Source organism: Anoplolepis gracilipes, chromosome 10, assembly GCF_047496725.1.
Source record: "Anoplolepis gracilipes chromosome 10, ASM4749672v1, whole genome shotgun sequence".
NCBI classification, from domain to species: domain Eukaryota; kingdom Metazoa; phylum Arthropoda; class Insecta; order Hymenoptera; family Formicidae; genus Anoplolepis; species Anoplolepis gracilipes.
The window spans coordinates 3,769,848-3,790,724 of record NC_132979.1 but is presented as its reverse complement, the minus strand read 5'-3'; the positions used below and the strand labels follow the sequence as shown (position 1 = coordinate 3,790,724).

The following is a 20,877-nucleotide window of genomic DNA, read 5'->3' as shown; positions in this document are numbered from 1 at the left end:
CGAGTTGAATGTTTGTAATAAATTGAAATGATCACACACAACTTGTCCTGCAACATGTTCCACATCATATAACTTAATTATTTATCGCGACGATATTTAATATTTGTTTTTTTATGTGTCAACCTAGGCCGATCTATATTTTATGATATTTTCTTATCTCCCAGTCTTTTAGTATGACAATCTCGATAAAAAAAAACAAGCTATAACAAAAAAAACTCACAGACCATGAGGCTATAAATTACAATGACCCTAGACATCGTAACATATCAGATGTCGGATGTAGATATGATCTGTCTAATGCTTTCAACCATAATCGCTAAAATTCGCAATTTTCCATCACGAAATACTTAATATCCTGAACAAACTTTATTCGTGAAAGTCACATTTGATTAAAGTTAAGATGATCGAGTAAAGCAAGACGATGATTACAATATATCAGAATTAACACTCTTTAAATGTAAATGATAATGTTAACTTAATCTGACAACTAGAACTACCTATTGAATTGTGTATCAAACACTACAACACTGTTGAAATGACAGTATGTATATCTATGTATATTGTAATGAAGAGACTAATGATTTATTCATGACGACAACTCAACTTCGTGCAAGACACATCGTCTTGATCCACTTGTTATCATCTCGAGAACGATCCACCATCCGCAAAGTCATTTCATTTCGATCTCTGTCGCAATTTGCGACAGAGTTTGATAAAAATTCAGAACAGCAATTTCGATAACACGCACGCGGATAGTATCGTTTTTCATGATAAACTCTGTTTGAAAGAATATACATGTCGTATATTTTCCGCTACATTTTTCCTCTTGTCGGCCAATCAACGTTTTTCTACCAGGAAATTTGAATCGCGTCGCCGTGAGCTATCCAAAATATTGATTTAAAACACATGAGCGCAGCATGTGTCTCTAACTCGTCGCAAATTTCCATCGCGAAAAAAAGCAACGATTCGCGGACGTTAAGACCAGTTTAAATGAAGGGACGGGATAACGAGCTACGAAAGATTAAAGATATCGCTTTCGAAATGCCTAACGCGAAACCGCAATAGATTCTCCTCACGTAGGACAGACCATCTAACGATATTTCAAAGTCGCTTCGGTTGATGAATGATGCTAGCTTGTCGCTTCGTAATGAATTAAAGCTATTCAGGCTACCTTAGAAGTTGAGATAAAACTAAAAAGACAGGAAATTACACAAGTGGAAAATGTGAAGTCTATCGAGCCCCGGTCTTTTATCATTTTACATTCACGAGAATATTCAAGCAAGAGTGAAAGAGTATACGCTATGATAAAAAGAACATCCTATCTGATTGCAAGCAAATAAAATCTGTCAGGCAGTTTTCGTCCTTCCAAACTCGTCGTTTCGATCCCATCTCTCGATTACCTCTCGCATCTTGCGCGTTTGCGAGCGAGACGAGGTCTGAGCGATTGAATATTAAGCAGGTGCAGTCTCTAGGCTACTCCTCGGCGAAGTTAGCCCAAGGGACTTCCTCTGAACTAGAAAACGAGGCTGAGGAGAGAACGCGAGGGCGGAGATGTCGGTCGCGAGCGGGGGATAAGCGAGAGCAGCCTAGGAAAGGAGACGGAAGCTGCTTGAGAGAAGTTCGAGATCGCAGCCGAGACGAGTGCAGCGGCGAGAAAGCGGTGGCAAGCAGGACAGGCAGTCCGGGGAGGGGGAGGGGGAGGGGGAGGGAAGGAGAGACGATGAGAGTGAGATGGTCGGATGGGACGCCAACGGCGATTTCAATAATTAATGTCACGGGAATTGCGCCGCGGTGGTGACGATGACGGCGGAGTTACTGCCGCAAGCTTGAAATTCTCCACCGTCGTGGTGGTCGTCGCGACGCGTCTCTCTCTCTCTCTCTTTCTCTCTCGTCCATCCGGATAATTATTACGATTATCCGGCGGACGGGTCTATAAAGAGCGAGAGTCTGGTCGGCTTTCTTCTGGAACGCGAGCCCGATATTGCTACCCGTACAAATAAGTCAATATTAATTGTTTCGTCCTCGTTTCAGTATCGTTATAGTGTGCTAGTTGAAACAACAATTAATATATGTTATTTGATTTACTACTTATAGTTTTATGTACACTATTTGCGAGTATTTGGAGAATTACGTGGAAAATGCGCAATGTCAAGTTTACAAGAATTCAACAACTTAATTATGACAATTCTATTGAGTATGAAGCCATGAATCAACTAGGAATGTTGCAACATTTGCATCATTCTTTTTATTTCCTGACATCTAGTTAAATGATTTATTATATTTACAATTCAAGAGTGATCGTCTCGATATTACGATTGAATAAAAATCTTCATAACCATCCATTCTAGCGACAAGCGGTGATAAATTCGAGACATATATCCCGAAAAAAATGGAAATACCAAAAATTGTATGCACGCACACACACACACACACACACAGAGAGAGAGAGAGAGAGAGAAAAAAGGAATATTCTTATCTTTAGTTTCAAAATGTAAATCTTGAAATGAGATTATATTGCGTTAAACAAAGAAAATTTGCTTGGATGAAGACATTTTATGTAATTCAATCAAGAAAAATATATATTCTTGTTATTTAAGAATAATTTTCTTGAATGGAGAGGAAAAAATGTTGGATAGAAAATAACACACGTTCAAATCGAAGATTATAAATTTCTTAGAATTAAAATAATGATTTTATTCTTGAAATGACAATCGTAGTATTGAAATAATATTATATAATATTGTTAAAATTTAAGGTTTTTAAATTCTTCCAAGAAGATTATAAATTGTTGCGTATATATAAAACAATAAACGCGTTCATATGAATATACAAGTTTTGATTTAACACTTACTTTTCTTTTCTGTGCACGTATGTCTCTCTACATATCCATCTGTCTATCTAAAACATTTTCACTCTCCGTTAACCGATCCCTGACCATTGACGAAGACGCTCGTTCCTCCGGGAGAGGAATAACTGCCGCAAAACGCTCGAAAATAGACGGTGCCATTCTCCCTCCGGCGTCCCATGAAATTCAGAAGAGCCGGATTCCACTTGGGTTTTCTCGCCGGTGTTACCGGCGTGTCATATCGCATCGGTTCGCAAAACGAGCGACGTGCAGCGCGACGCGATAGACGACGTCGGCGGCGGCGGCGGCGGCGGCGGCGGCGGCGGCGGCGGTTCAACCGGGAGATGCCAGTGCAAAGCTGGTTGGTTTCCATGGAAACCAATCAACCTCCTCATCTCGTCGCCCTCACTCATCCTACTCGGCGTATCGCGGACGGCGGAAGCGGCAGGATGAGGAAGCAGGGAGAGAGCGAGAATGGAGAATAGCGGCGCGGATGTGAGAAAGATAGAGGACGCCAAGAGGAAGACGGACGAACGCGAAGGGTGAGAATTTTGCGGATGACGAGAGCGAAGAAAGGTGCACAAAGAGACAGTGAGAGGGGTGAAGCAAAGATGGGAAAAATGCGATGCAACTGGATAAAAGTGAGCGACAGAGAAAGAAAAGGAATGTCAAAAGAGATAAAAAAGGAGATCGTAGACATGATCTTTGAGAGAATGAAGAGAACGAATCGCGAAGATGGGGATTTATTTGTTGTGTGGAGAACTTATTGCAAGATCATCTTCAATTTCGCATGCGTACACGCACACGAAAACCCGGAAACCGAAACTCCTCGCTAGGTCGATCACGAGGCGTCGGACCAACATTGATCGACAGCCATTCCTGAATTGCGAGATTTCGCAAAGTTCATAATCCATTGTAATCCATTTCGCGTGTATTTGCCGACAACAAAATGGTCATCATTCGCAGACGTATGTTTTATCGTATATTATTTTTAGAATTTACGGGAATTTCGCTGATATCGTTTTCGATGAGCTTTTACGAAATAATCGTTAACTTCATCAATTTTATTGATGAAGTTAACGATTATTTCGTGAAAGCTTATTGAAGTTAACGACGATTATTTCGTGAAAGATTATTGAAGATTTCATAAAAAATTACATTTTTTATGCTATACATAGCATGATATATAAAACGAGCCTAAGCTTACAACGAAGAATTCAAATTATGCCAACAAATTCAAGAAATTTCAAATTCTAAATTTTACTTAATATAATTGTCTTGTTATTGTTATTTTGTATTCACAATTTTTATAATGTAACTTTGTAATAAACGGCATTCTTCTCAAGATATATAAAATATCTTCTCTCGTAATATTTGTCTCATAATTCTAGATAAAAAACTTATTTTATTGACGTTTTCTTTCTTTTAGAACTCAGAACGATACAAAATTCAGATTCTTATTAATATTTCAGGAATCCTCTCAATACGTAACTTTATTATTTACCGTTCAAAGTATAGAAAATTGCGACAAGTCCCTATAGAAAAAAAAAGTATATGCGTGACGATTGTCATCGAGCTGTTTGATCGTTAGGGTGAATAAGGGATGGACGATTTGACATAGCCGTTCATCGCTCATTCACCCCGGGCGATGTCGTCTGTGGCCCAAAGTTCGTCAAAGGTCATGTCAGTCACGCGATCGCGTCTTCGCTCATTAACACCGATACAACTGGCATTGTCGTAGGGAGCGGTGAATATGGGTTCAACCCGCGTGGGCAACACGTGCGCGCAGACAGGTAGGCGAGATCAGGACGTGGGCGTAGGCGGTATCGCACGCATGTCGAGATCCCAAGCGTTTAACACGCTTCCTTCTTCTCTTTTAATCAGCTCAACGCGACCTTGACTCCGTCGCTTCCTTCGCGTGTTAATCAGGACGCTTCGCGGAATTATCTTCGCTTTGCTCCTGGCTTCTTATTTATTAAAAGACACGTCGGAATTTTTGATAAGGCTCTCGAGAATATGACTACGAGGAATTGTCCTCCGGAAATTTTCCGAGAGTTTCGAAGCGAACCAGTTTTAAGATATATTAAATTGTGTCTGATAAATGATAATTGTAAAAGAAGCTTCATGTAAGCCTAATAAATGTTTTGTGAATTCTAAATTTAGTCTCTCTCGACTCCACATAATAAATAAATAAAGAAATTCTGCTGAGCAAAAATCAATCCCAAATTAATCTAAAATCCTATCAAAATTAGTATCTTCATTTAATTCTACATATAATAATATTGTAGGAGTTTTCGTGTTTTCCCATCGTCGAAATACTTCGATATAATGTTGCGCAATCTGCATTGTATTGCGTAATGTTAATATTGTTCACCAAGCAAGCTCACACAGATCACGATATTACAACGGGTATTATGTGCCGACGATGTTACACGTGTGCGCCTGCGTGGCTCAATAATGTCGCGCGGTCCTCATTAATTTGCTGGAGCATCAAGGTACAGATCGGCTCAAAACTTCTCGCGTCGACAACAAATTGAAATACACAAGTTCAAACGCGACGTAGATTTGTATTTACGGAAATAAAATTAACGATTTATTTTCTCAGACTTTCCTTCTAGATTTCTGGGAAATTTATATAAAATTTTTCTTTTCTTAGATGAAAATATCATATTTCATCTTTTATATATATATCATTAATATCTGATAACAAGGGATCGAGAAAATGATAGATCAATACTATTATTTCCGATCTTGAAATATACTCTGCATTGAATCAATTTTGAAAAAACGTGATATTATTACATTTGATTGTAATCGTTCTCTGATCCAAACGAAATTCGCGAATGAATTCTCCGACGAATTCTGTTGCGGTTCATGGAACTTACCGGAAAAATGTCGACCTTTCTTTCCTGATTCCAGAGAAAAATCAATTGATAAGTCGTAACTCCGTCACACCGGTATATACGCTGCTATTCCACGAAATTCTGATGAAGAAGAAACGTGGGTGTTTATCTCAATATTATTTCTGCCTTTTTATATCCATTTCAATAGTTTTAATCTCTCGCCGACTAGATTACGGTTATGAGAAATGTCGTTCATTTAATTCAATTGCAATTATTGTTACATTATAAAGCATTTTGCATAAATCACATTAGTATATGCATAATTAGTATGAGTTAATTGTGTCACTATATTTTATGACAAGAAAATTTATTTGCTCCCAACTGTTTTTACACGAAACTCATTACTCAGATTTAAAAATTGTAATTTTTATCAATCAACTTTTTAATTTGTGATTAGCAATTCCTCTAATAATTGTTATCGTGCTAATATATCTCTATTTATATTTCATAGTAATTTCTTATTGCTATAATTTCTACTATCTCTTATATTTCCTAGTATTAATATATATTAGTTTACTTAAATTTATTTTTTAGATAAAAAAAAGCAAAAAAAATTGGTAGAGAAAAATGTCTATCTATTATCTCCTATCATTTAGCACGTCGTACATGCGTCGCATTTTCGTTGATATTAATTCGCGGTTTCTTTGACTAGCTTCAACGAGTTAGGTGATTTTCGCACAACGCAATTGTGTAAAGGGCGCGAAATAGGCTTATCGCGGGGACCAGTTCAAATTTATCCAACGACAAGCAAATTCGTTCCCGCCCAACTCCCGATTGTTGGCGAGGGATGGTTGTAACCCCGATAATAGCCGTTGTAAAGTGGCCACTATATTCAAGCATCGGGCAGAAAACGGCGGAGAGAGAGAGAGAGAGAGAGAGAGAGAGAGAGAGAGAGAGAGAGAGAGAGAGAGAGAGAGAGAGAGAGAGAGAGAGAGAGAGAGAGAGAGAGAGAGAGAGAGAGAGAGAGAGAGAGAGAGAGAGAGAGAGAGAGAGAGAGAGAGAGAGAGAGAGAGAGAGAGAGAGAGAGAGAGAGAGAGAGAGAGAGAGAGAGAGAGAGAGAGAGAGAGAGAGAGAGAGAGAGAGAGAGAGAGAGAGAGAGAGAGAGAGAGAGAGAGAGAGAGAGAGAGAGAGAGAGAGAGAGAGAGAGAGAGAGAGAGAGAGAGAGAGAGAGAGAGAGAGAGAGAGAGAGAGAGAGAGAGAGAGAGAGAGAGAGAGAGAGAGAGAGAGAGAGAGAGAGAGAGAGAGAGAGAGAGAGAGAGAGAGAGAGAGAGAGAGAGAGAGAGAGAGAGAGAGAGAGAGAGAGAGAGAGAGAGAGAGAGAGAGAGAGAGAGAGAGAGAGAGAGAGAGAGAGAGAGAGAGAGAGAGAGAGAGAGAGAGAGAGAGAGAGAGAGAGAGAGAGAGAGAGAGAGAGAGAGAGAGAGAGAGAGAGAGAGAGAGAGAGAGAGAGAGAGAGAGAGAGAGAGAGAGAGAGAGAGAGAGAGAGAGAGAGAGAGAGAGAGAGAGAGAGAGAGAGAGAGAGAGAGAGAGAGAGAGAGAGAGAGAGAGAGAGAGAGAGAGAGAGAGAGAGAGAGAGAGAGAGAGAGAGAGAGAGAGAGAGAAATGATTAATTCATGAAACAGTAAACCCTTCTCGCATTCATTTAGAAATGCCGGCAAAAAATCTACAGATTATATAACGTTAAGCGAAACAGAGTTATAGAATTTCGCAAAGGTAGATTTTATAAGATTACTTGCGCGAACATCGATTCCGCTAATCAATTTAATCAAACATGTTTATTATTCACTGTAATGAGTAAAGCTCTCTTGATAGAGTTTATAATTAATTCCTGCATAAACAGGCTGCTCGTTTAACGAAAGATCATATATTGTAAAACGTTATTAATACAAATTTACTAATCCATTTTTAATAGTATATAACGTGTGTCTCTTGGGTTTTCATACGTCGAGAAGAATGTCGAATTTAACGTATAAAAGTATTATGTTGGAAAGCTTTCTGCGCAGCGATGTTCGCAAAGAGATGTCAAATATTTAAACGCTCGCTACAAGAATATTACATTTTCAAGTTTTCGCGGTTGCATTTTTATCACACAAAATAACGGTTTAATGTCGTCAGGATATTTTTTTTCTAAGAAAAAATTCATTTTTCCCTCAATGATCGCGTCTATGAAAAGAATCGCCTCTTATAATTCACAAAATTTTTCATGCTTATACCAAGATCTATCGATACCTGCGAGAAATGTGGATGTTACAATAAACTGATAACGAAATTAAGCCACGGAGTGAGAATTGCTTCGTGCGAATAATCTGTATATCCGCGATAAATGAGTCGCGCCAAAATCACGCACAAGCGAATAAATAACATGTATTTCGAGCGCTTAAACGGTTGAATGAACGAATGGCAGAGGTCACGGATGGTTGATTCATGAAATCGCACCCGCAAAATCGACGATCGAGATTTTGCATGGAATCCACAGGTTTTACATTCGACACCGCGTTGGTCGCTTTTCACCACCGCGAATGTTTCTCTCGCTTGCTTTTTTTTTTTTTTTTTTTTTTGTTTTTATGAAAGCATGTTGTTAAGCGGATATATATATATGTATAACTATTGATCCGTGAACTCTATATCGATACCGTACGCACGAGTTACAGACTCGCTGATTAATATCTATTCGACCATACGCGTGACTCTAAAATATCGTTTCCAGCAATATTCGTAGCGTCACGTTTTAATCGCCGAATGCGGTGGACAGTCTCCGAAAATTATATCCCCCGGTGATGTTTAATCCCTATATTGCATATTCTGACACAACGTGCGTTTTGTCGCGTAAAATTTGCAGTAAATATCAAAACACTGAAAGTTGGTAGCAATACATTAATAAAAACATTAGCTTGTAAAAATATGTAATAAACTAACAGGAACTTTGTACTCTGCATTTATTTGGTTTTTAAAACATGAATATTATATATAATGATTAAAAATAATCCTACATATAACAAGCGTTTACATAAAAATAAATGATACGAAAAAAACTACACACTTAACACACATATGCAAATATCTTGTTGTATAATACACGTTTGTATAAAAATGATAAATTATTTTTTACCACAATTATTATCTTGCAAAGGATAAGTTTTTCACGCATTATATAAATATATCGCGATTAAATCGCGATTACGTTCTCAAACATTTATATTTCATTATAAATAGAACATAGAAATAATTAAAATTTTTTAGATACTCACGAGGCTTTGCAGGCTCTGGTGCCGTCACTTCTGTCAACTGCAAAAGATAAAAATATATTGAAAATTAAAACAGCGATTATAACATGAATCGATCAAATCTTGTGCTCAAAAGAATTAATTTCTACAATCGTATAATACCAAAGGAGAAAAAAAATCGGATAATTCGAGTGGTTTTCCTCTCTTCAGAATCTAAAAATACTCCTAGAAATGAATATGTCAACGCGAGACAGGTGTGTACACATCTTATGTGTACTTAAATGAAAATTATATTCATTTCTAAAAGTGGCATTCGCGCATGGATTACGCATAAAAGTTTATCAAACAACGCAGGTAAGTATTTAACGTCGGTCAAACTGCAAAAGGGCGAAAAGAGAAAGTTGGCGAAAGCAGCGGGAAATTAAACGGATCTGGGAAAATTTGTAAAGGAAACCGCAAAAGTGTACTTTGTCTCTCCCAGCTTCCGCATCGAGTAATTTACAACGCGTCGCTGCGTCTCCCTTGATACCGCGCGGACCCTTCCTCTCGGTATAATAGAAATTTATCGCGCGGTTTGGCGGCCCTTTACGTACATTCTTGTAATCGCGAATGAAATAATATATCAGTCTCGGCGGCATTCCCGCGAAACTTCACGCAAAATAATCAACTTGCATCGTGTAATTAAATGCTTTCCGAGTAAATAAATACCGTAATAAACTCAGATTAACAAATAACCTTACTAAAACAATTTACTAAATTCTTAAATTATATAAATTTATATACATATATTTATACATTTATCAATTTCAATAATAACAATTATTGAAATGTAATAAATTATGATACAAAAATTATAATCAATTATCATAAAATCAATTATAATAAAAAAAAATAAAATAAAATAAAATAAAATAAAACGGCATAATAGAAATAAAAAAGATTAGAGATAAATTTGCGCGTACGTCATACATTCCAACATGAATACTAGAATAATAACACGCATGTACTTATTAAGTTAAAATGGTGATTATGTCATCTACAAAACGTAGGTATTATATTGCATAACGATTCCTTTCATTTGCGAAAGCGCAAAATCGACCGCGGACGGATTCCACGTGCTACCACAATTTGGCGAATGGCTTCGCGCTATATTTCTCATTCCGGTAAGTCCGCGAGTAATTCTCGCGACGTTTGAGCGAGGAAAATGCCGGCAGCGATTTTGCATTCGCCCGTTATTACAATTTACTCGCGCGTGCGCGCAAAAAGGATCCCAAGCGGAAAAGGTATATATACGACGATCCGAATTAATCCACTTTTACGAGACCGATTTTGCCTCGTCTCTCTCTCTCTCTCTTTCTCCTTCTCTATCTTCTCTCTCTCTCTCTCTCTCTCTCTCTCTCTCTCCTTTCTTTCCTCTTTTATTGCATGCACTTTTTCCCCCAGCTCTTTGCCGCCGATTCTCTCCGCAGTTTCGTCGGCGGGTAAAAACAGGAAACGAATTTATAATACGCAATGCAGTCTCCTGCAGCGTATCGGGTTGCAAATATCACGCAAAGTCCTACCAGATGTTGTAAATCAGTTTACGATGTTAAAAAAAGGGCGATAAAATTGATAAAAGTTTCACAAAAATTCTCAAGAATCAATTAATAAGTAATGCGCATAAAATAAACTTGCTTGGAAATCAGAAAATTTTTACCTTATTTTATTATACTTTACGAAATAAATTGTGAAATATTATATTATATTTCTTCCTCTTCTCCCCTCTTCTATTCTCTTTTTATTTCTTTAATTTTTTCTTTCCACAGATCATATTATTTAATACATAATTATATATTTTTACTGTTTTTCATAAGTATTTTGTTATCTTTTACGTATCAATCCTTTTTTATCACATGATTTTATTGCAAGTGCTAAGAATGTAAAAACTATAATATTGAATATATAAAATCTACATAAAATTCCATAACTCCATATAATTATAATGCTGCGTGCATTTAATACAAAATAATGTATCTTGTATATTCAAAACAAAATGAAAGAAAAAATTATTTTGCTGACAAAGAAAAAAGAGAGAGAGAGAGAGAGAGGAAAAATTCTGCATCTGTTGTTAAAAATAGATTGCATTATTTCTTTCATAAAAATGTGTACTTGATTACTACAAAAATATATAAATGTAAATATATTTTCACATCAGAGAAAGTAAGAAATGTTATCACGATCAAAGAGTGATAAAGAACAAGTCTGAAAAGAGAACTGGACGGACAGACGGATTAGTTTTGTCCGTGGCTTTTTTTTATTTACATAGTAACACCGTGTTTCGCAGTGTGGTCAAGTGCGACGGAGTTTTTACGTTGGATGAATGTTACCGCAAAAGAGATATCGCTCTAAAGAAGAACGCACCCCAAATTAAACCGACGCTCTTACGAAGCTCACCGCATCCTCTTTCTCTTTCCCTCTCTCTTATATCCCTCTTTCTCAACGTCAACCCTGCTCCAACCTCGTCCCATCCTGCCGTGTCGGCGCGGTTATGGCCGCTGCAGCTTTTGAGAGCAGCAAACGTTTGATACGTTGCCAAGTAGCACGGGACCTAGCTCGAATTAATGCGATCCGAGACATTTCCCATCCGGCCGACATTATTGCTCCAGAATTATTCTGCCCGTAGGTAGGTATCAATGTTCCGCTTGTCGAAACAGTGTTTCAATAACAGTAACCGGGTGTTTATTCCGATCAATTAAACGTTCAATTAGACGATCAGTTAAACATGCCATCAACATCAAAACCGTTCAATTTCAATAGCATAAAATAGTAATCGTGTATTATCACAGATTTATGTTAGATATCAATTACAAGTAAGATACATGTATCGATAGGTCTGAACATGTAACGCGCTTATGTTTCTTTATGTGTAATAATTCGTGGTTATGTAATATATGTGCGGATTGCTCGCGTCTATGTTATCACAATCTTTTGTGTTATCATTTTGATTTAGTTTCCAGATTAACGTTCGCGACTCGTAAAATGCTAATTCCTGCAAATAAGATATTACGCGGCACCTCTCTCGCTTCGTATCACCTACCATACGAAACGGCCGCGTGTGTATTTATATATACACGTGCACACGCGCGAAACACACGCCAACAAATGCGACGCTTGACATCGTGCCAAGTGGCACGAACGACCGAAATGTTGTCGCGGTCGATATCACGCATTTGAATTATCACGCTCGCGAGAGAGACACGCACCAACTTAATCTCATATGTTTCGCACTCCTTCCTCTCGTTTGTCGTCAAAATATGCGTGCTTTCGATAACGGAATTAATCCATGTCACCCTAATTGAAACGTTTCTCATACTCATTTTCAACTACGAGTATGCACATTCGCCGACCATAGTTATCAATTGTTGCCATCGATAATCTATAGTCGAGAACTACTCAACATTGTGTGTGCCGTAGTATAGTTCTCTGAATTATCTAAATACGAATGTCACGATCGAGAATCATAAAATGCTTGTGTAAAAAGTTTTTCTACATTTCGATCTAAAATAAGAACAAAAAATTTATTTAAGTATATTTCAATTTTCTTTTTAATTCGCTTTTGTTTTTCGTTATAATTTTCAAATAAAAATGATAAAAAATGTTGTAACTGGAAATAAAAAAATTTCCTTCAGATCAAGTTGTGAAAGTATCCTTTCACAAAATAGCTCGTAACTGGCAACGGAAGGATTAAGGGCATCCTCTTAGCAACCGTAAACGTCAAAGCGTTCTTTCAACCGAAGTAGTGATTACTCTCGATTCCCGTTTGCCATTTTGATCGGGGAGTGGGTGGATCAATCGATTCTTACCTTTGGCAGATGAGGATTGAAGGTGAACTTGGATTCGAGCTCCTTCCGTGGTGTCTGCGCGATCGCCGTCAATGGTATGAGTGGCACAGTCATCTCCTAAAATGTCAAAATCAAAATGTGATTCACATGAGAATTTTTGAAATAATTCTAATTTTTTTGTTTGTATGTATATATTAAGAAATTAATTCGTTAATCTTAGGAACAAAGGGTTTCAAAATTTTATTTCTTTATTTTTTTCCATTTTATACTTTCAGAAAGATCTCTTTCATTTTTTAACAATACACACAATTTAAATCGGAATAATGTTTGAGCTTTTATGTATTCAAACTTTCATTAGAGTAAACATTCATCCTAAAATTAAGCGACTAAAAAAAGATAGTGATAATACATAAAACATAGTGACAATTCACGTGCAAATATTGAGAGAAGATCTCGACGTAAGATCCACGAGGTCGAATGACGAATGACAATTCCTTCGCGCACCTCTCGAGTGACGACAAGAGAAAGAAGCGATCGCGATTCTCGACAACAACACGTTTGCGTAATAGCGAGCGCGCAACTGGGGCACGATTACGTCAATGTCCACGAGTAGAATTACGTCGGACGGATTTCACACGACTGTTAAGTGTTCTACACGTACAACTGCTCCTATTAACGCACGCGTACATGTACTACACAACAGACACCGACGTGACTTTTGAAAATCTATAATTAAACTCCATAAACGTGAATTCTATTTCCTGTTTAATTCCAATTACATTTTATTGAAATAAAATTTCAACTCTCCGAGCACATTTAAATACGGTAAATGAAAAAAGTCTGAAAATAAATAAATAGATCCAATATTAATTTTTTTTTTTTTTTTTTAAAGAACATCAACTTTAAAATATAAAATTCACAGCAATAATATTTTTTTCGATATTTTAATACTCCAATACTAATAACAAAATTAACACATATTTCTGATCAAAGTTGTTTTATCTGTTTAAATATAAAACAAGGAACAAAGTAAAACGTGACAGAAAAATTGAATATTTTCAAAAAAAATTTCGCGTGTGTAAATAGATTTGTCTCTGACATACATGCATCTCCCACGCACATGACGCACACGCGTGCAGGTGCACAACAGTACAATGTCGTCGACATAGAGTCACAAACTGTCGAACAATGCGCCGCGTCTCTCGACGACGCATCGAACGAGATGCATTTTCCACGGACGAGCGTCGTCGCGGCGCACAGCCCGATTCATTGACCCGCCGAGGAGACACCCGTCGTCGACGGGAAACAAAGAACCGACGAGACAAAAGCCCTCGCGGCTCGCGAAGTGCTTACGTTCTTACGTGCAATCAGCGCGTACTCGACTTTCGGGGGGGGGGGGGGAGAGGGAGAATAAAATTCTAAAAGCCGGAAAGAATCTGAAAGAGTTAAAACGGAACTAGAAATCTTATTTTTTGAAAAACTGCCTGCGCGATATGAATTGACATTTGGATCGAGCGCGATCGATTAATATTCGCGAAGTTTGCAAATCAAATTTTCCTCAGCAAAATGTCAGAGTCGTGCGTTACTATTAAAATTTTACGAAATCTTAGTGAGATTAAGTGTTGGCAATATTAAAACAATAAGTTACAACGATTTTAAAAAGTATATCTATTTACGTTTTTAAAGTTTGATTTGTGAAAAACGAGCATAACTGATTGTGAGAAATTTAATGCTTCAATTTCTACGCAGCTGTATATTCGTTTTTATCTCTCTTGTTTTTCATATAAGTAATATACAAAATGAGTTTGTGGCGCTTGAAATTTGATCGTGCTATTACAGATTTAAAAAAAAAAAAAAAAAACATATATTTCTTTAACTTTTTTTTTTTTTTTTAGTTCAACGCTCACACAAACGCTCGGATTTCTTACATACAACTATTTACCTGTAATTTAATGCCGCAATCAATTTAATGCTTGGCTGCTTGCGGTGTAAAGATCCGGTCACATCATAAACATTTTGTTTCGGATTGTAGGAAAACGTGGCACGCATAATATCAATAATGTCGCATTCAAGAGAACGTATTGTTCTAGAAGGAAATTGCACTGTAATTTCGTCAAATGCGAGGTATCATATTAGTACGACGGCCTGTAGAATACTAACGACGACATCTACCGCGAAACGGAAACAAGCGTTTCATGCTCTGGATACGTATCCCCCTGTCAGTCTCGGTATAAAATGTCAAATTATTCGATAAAGCTATGAGAACGAGCAACAAGTATTGTCGATAATGGTAAAACTAACGCGCGCGTCCAATAAAAGCCTGATTGTAATTAAAAAACAGAGAATATATCCTCAGAACTGGGAAATCCTTTAAGGCTTTGGAATTTCTTTCTCAAAGTAAGAATTTAATAGAACGAGTCTTATTACAAAGTTAATTAATAATAAAATTTAAATAATTGCAACGTCTCAACAGTGTATTGTAAATCTTTTGATATGTGTGTCTGTTATATTACTCTGTTTCTTATTAAAAAAAAAAAAAAAAATGCCAAACTAGTTGATATTATATGTATGTACATACATACGCATAATTATTCGACGTTTATGCACTTACACATGCACTATCTCTATGTAAACTTTATCTCTTTCTTTCTCTTTCTCTCACTATTATTACATACAAAACCGATACTCAATTATCGACAGGCGATAGTCGCGCGCGTAGAGTATCGCCCAGAAAGTGAGTAATCGCCAACTCCCCGGAGTGCAATTTAATTTCGACTGCAGATCCATTGGTCCGTGAAACTTGTTACTGCGATGGAAACGCGACGCCGACGTGCCGATAAAAGTCGACGGTCCGCAGGAAACGGACGAAGGAAGAGAAACCCGAGCGAATATTAGCGAATATTCATATTACGAGAACTACACTTAAAGATCTCAAAAAAATAATTTTTTCTATTTTTTTTTTTAAACTGTCGCTCAAATATTAAAAAATAGAAAAACGCTAGAAATATTCTAGAAAAAAAGCGCTTTATATTTATTTTACATTTTATTAAGATAGATATTACTTCATATCCAATGTTCTTGTACTTTTAATAACAATTAAGGTAAAATGCATTCTTACAGAAAGACTTACGTATTTATTTCTTATTGTGAAATTTTTGTATTAATTATTATTATATTGCTTTTACATTTTATTTTGGAAACAATGAACACATAAATAAAGCACATTTACACAAACATTTGATTAACGTTCAAGTTTGAAAGAACTGTCAGTTTCCGTTACGCTTTTTAGAGTTAATCCCACTTGTTATTCCCGCCGGAGTGCGTGCAGTTGCAGTTGCACCGCCACACGTGACGCGCGTGCGGCGCGTACCTAAGGACGAGCCGACGAAAAAGGTCTCGCATGCCAACCAAGAAAGAGGAGAGAGAAAGAGAGAAAGAGAGAAAGAAATTCTTAATGGTTGAGTCACTCCGCTAACTCATGTTTCTCTCTCTCTCTCTCTCTTTCTCTTGCGTATGCACGCGGATCATCGCACGGGTGTGTTTCGTGCGAGATGATTTACGCGAACCGATAATTTATTTCCGCGCCGCACGAAGGACGACATCGAGTTATGCAAATTGCACGCGCTACGAATGAGGAATTTATAGCGGTACGATATCGAGCGAATAAACGTCGAATTCGCGATGAATAATGGACACGACGCGACGCGTCGCGCTAAGATTTGCACGGCGAAATAAAAATTGAAGAGAAGAGAAGAGAAGCGAAGAGAAAAGCTTCCATATTAGCGGGAAACGAAGCTATGCAAAAACGTAGAGCTATAATTTATCTTAACTCCGACATCTGTGTGTTTTAACAATAAATGTAATAAAAATATTTTTAAAATCGTAATATATGTATGTGTTGCTTGTCATTTCTTTTGAGCGTTAAACATTAAATTGGATTGGAATTTTTTAACCCGTAGCTGGATGGAAAATATTCCAAGCACTTCACGAAGAGCCTTTAAAGTCAGCCATAGTCGCTGATACGATAATCGTGTCAGCCATATGAAAGCAAGCGAACAAGAAGTCAGTAAGAAAAACGAGATAGAAACTCGACCACGGCGAAAAAATTGCAAGTAGCACCTGCTCGTTACGTTAAAACGCAATTTTACTGCGCCTCCTAAGCGCTTCGATAAGTTGCGTCAATGTCTCTCGACGTATTAACGGATTATCGTGTAACTCACATGTCTCGGCTTTTACATCGCAATTTTTACACTCGACACAGTAACAGCTTCTTGTCGTAGATATATGAAAAAATTGGATTAAATGCTACATTATCTCGCGTAGTATTATATTTAAAAGTTCAGTGTCAAAGATCTCTACAAACTTCAAATTAAATTTCGCGAAACTAAACTTCTTTTTTAAATCGATCAGAAAATAAGATAAATAAAATAAAATACATTTTCTCTCTCGAGTTTTTATTTGCAAAGTGGAATTCGCCACATGCTCTTTTCGAGATTAAATAATTACATTAACAACTTCTGGCTATACTAGACATGCCAAGTTAATTTCGCACTCGGCATTATTACCAATTCAAACTTTCTGATGCAATTACGTTTAAAATGTCATTTAAAAATTAAACTATTTATAAATATCCTTGTTTTTTATCACAAATGTCAATGTTAATATAATTACCAGTCAATTACGGTCTTTGAGACTGTTTTTCTTTTTTTTTTTTTCTACTATAAGAACGAAATTCAGATATATTATAAATCTTTTATATTAAGTAACAAAAAAAACATCACGATATAGTAATATTTAAAAAAAAATTAAATACAACAAAATTAATATTTAAAGGAAATTAATCAATGCAATTTATAATTCCAATTATACTCATATGTATAGACAGACAAATTTTCTTTCTAAAAATGAAACAAATAATTGTAATAAATTTAATAAGAAAATTTTCATCAGAAAATATATTAAGAAATAATGAATAATAAATAATTAAAGTTAATAAATAATAAAAAGAATAATAAAATAATACATTTCAATATTTTATAAAAGTAACATTTTATCTCTAAAAGGTGTCTATTAAAAAAAATTCCCAAAAATTACGACTTTTTCCGGATAGTAGACGCTCTGGTAAAGTACATACGTTGTATTGCCGGTAATTACGTTAGGCACGCGAGAAGGAGCGAAAACCCGTTACGGAGGCGACTACCGGTGGCACTGCACTTGCAGTATTGCACTTGCCTTCTCTCTTTCGCGAGACCCTTAGAATGAAATCGGTCGTCTAAACGCGCGCTATAACGATCTGTATATTTCTATTGTACATAAGTAATATCAACATATAATTAAAGCTCGTATTCCGCAATTTGTTATCACGTTAGTTTTATTCGATATACTAAAAGCGTGTAAAAATAAACTTACATTAGATATTTATAGTACTAATCGTTTTAAAATAAAAAAATTCTGAAAATTTAATTAAATTCTATACACACATCAGAAATTTATTTAATTAATTTCTATACATGTATCAAATTTCTTAAAATATCATAGAAATAAAGCGGAAAAATGTAGACAAGTTTGCTTTCATACGTCTTTTTGATTCTTAATTATCTTTATATTAAAATAAATAAATAAAAAATATATCTACATATCAAAAAAAAAAACAATAGTAAAACAACTTTCTGTTTTTACTATATTTATGCAATAAAAAAAGTATAAAAAATTAAAGACTGTAATTATCAAACTTAATTCCAGCTTTGAACGCGTGGTTTTGATAAAAGTCTCAAATTAACAGAATCGACGATAAATTGACCTCGTTAACACTCGACCTAAATCCTCGGCGTGGAATTTATTTAACGAATCCGATTAAAGATGCAGTGCGTCATTGTTTCTCGCATTGTTTTTATCCGCCCGAGTTTCTCTGTGAATGTAATTTATCGCACAAATGTCACCAATCAATGTGCGTAATGTACGTACCGCGATTGACATTTTCACGTTCTCGATAACTGACTCGTTACAAGCTTCGACGTTGTGGTTAAACCACAATCGATCCGACGCCCAGGTCACGTAGCGATGACAGTTGAGGAAAACATTTAGACGTACACCGCGCGACAAAGTGTGGCAAAGTCCCTTAAAAATGCATTCCATCACCGTACGAACAATTGTATTAAACACAAAAGCACGCGAATTATTAATTCAATGTCACTCGATACATATAACCGTCACACCCATTTGGGTCAGGGCTTTTCGTCGCACCGTTTCAGTGCGATAAATCGCTACATTAGAGTCCACTAAGATTTCGTTATATTGTGCCGGAAAATAAACGACTATTAACGAGAGCAATTGACACCTAATGGTTTTAAAAGCCTTCGAAATTGGCGTTCCGCCAAACGCGAGAATTCGTTTCCATACACGGTATAAAATTGAATATCGAAATCCCGAGCAGATATCCTCATAGATATCGTAATACGAATTTATTTTATTCTAGTTAAACCCATCTCTCTTTCGATAACAATCAAGAACGTTTGATGCGAATATAATTCGATAAAAATTTTTCGACTCGCGGATTTCAAATTACCAGTCAAGAACACGTTGCGACTTTTCGCGTGTGCAATGTGAAAAAATCGCTAAGCGGAGACAAAAGCGCGCGCGACGAACGAAGGATGCCCCGAATCTAAGACAAAAATATCCGAAATCAAGCGGGGAGGGGCGGTCGCGAAAGAATGCGATATTCAGCGAAGCTAGTTGGTTAGAGAGCGGTCGTCGTCATCGTCGTCGTCATCGTCGTCGGCGAGCGCAATTAGCAGTCGCATTTACGATGCCTACTGGCGCAATTCTCGTATTTTCCCACGAGCAGAGCCGTGAGAATAATTCATGGGCTTCTGACGGTGCTCCTGCACCAAACGCCGGGGCGACGAGAGGGACGAGAGGAACGAGGGAACGAGGGAACGAGGAGATGCAGACAAGGAGGGAGGGATTTCAGAGGCAGAAACTGTACCGGCCATTCGGTATATAGGCAGCATCGTCATAAATTTGTGCTGAAAGTGGAAAAGCCTCGAGGGCGAGGTGGCTCGCTGTATACGAGCCTGTCTCGTTAAACAAATGATGGGGGAGGGAGGGAGAGAAGGAAGAGGATCCACAGTAGCAGCTTTTTTTTTTTAGTAAATATGGTCATTCTTTCTTTTAAAAAATTAATAATATTGAATTTTCGCCCGGCACTTCTTTCTCTCTCTTTTTTTCTTCCGAGTTATGTTTGGAAATTGGAACGTTGCCCGTTACACTCTTTCGTGACTATTGAATGTTTAACGCGAGATATCTTGACAACTAATATAGGATATATATGTTTTAAACAAAATTTTCGTTGCCGCAAAATTATCATAAAGATTTACAGCTAAAATATACGTTTGAAATTAAACTCAAAAACATCATCGGAAAACTTTTTTCTCATTTTTATCATTAATGAATAATTTCAGGAATTTAAAAACTTGAATTGAATTTTTTTTCGCGAAGGAAAATTTGTGATTTGACGCGACCCGTGTGAAACGAAAGTATCAATCATGAGCGAGCAAGGTGTCGGGGTGACGTCAATCTGGCGACGCGGCAGTGGAATTGATACTGTCACAATGTTACGACTGCTGCTGGGGTTCGGTGTTATCGGAGCCCGTAATCGCCATTAAACCATATCCATAAATTAGCATACGATCCCGTCGACCCCTAACTCGTTTTGCTGATCCTCCAACAACCCTCAGTAGTGGTAGCGCAGTAGACTGCTAAAATCCCGTTATATACTCGGATGTCGAATCCAGAGAATACTAGAGAGGGAGAAAATGGTTAGAGAGGGGGGGGGAAAGAGAAAGAGAGAGAGAGAGAGAGAGAGAGAGAGAGAGATAAAGAAATAGAGAGGCACGTCGAGAATTACCCGTAGGATTCGTCGGTGATCAAAGGATTAGGATTCGTGCGGGCTGACTATTTTCGGCTCGACGTCACACGGGGACAATGTCATGTGTCGTTGGAAAAACGACATGACAGTCGGCCGGCAACGCCGGCGTAAATCATTGCGGCGTCGGACACGCCGAGAGAACTCGTCGGAGAGGACTCGT

At 37.2% G+C, this 20,877-nt stretch overlaps 1 protein-coding gene across 4 annotated transcripts in view; it reads right to left on the bottom strand.

Annotated features, from left to right (window-relative positions):
* The window catches only part of Lilli (AF4/FMR2 family member lilliputian), a 202,348-nt gene that overhangs the window by 49,766 nt on the left and 131,705 nt on the right, over positions 1–20,877 (bottom strand). For all 4 annotated transcript variants that reach the window (XM_072900452.1, XM_072900454.1, XM_072900453.1 and 1 more), the window contains 2 exons: positions 12,812–12,907; positions 8,994–9,030 (listed from right to left, as the gene is read on the bottom strand). In XM_072900452.1, coding sequence (XP_072756553.1) covers positions 8,994–9,030; positions 12,812–12,907 — 133 coding nt within the window. The remainder of the gene's footprint in view (positions 1–8,993; positions 9,031–12,811; positions 12,908–20,877) is intronic.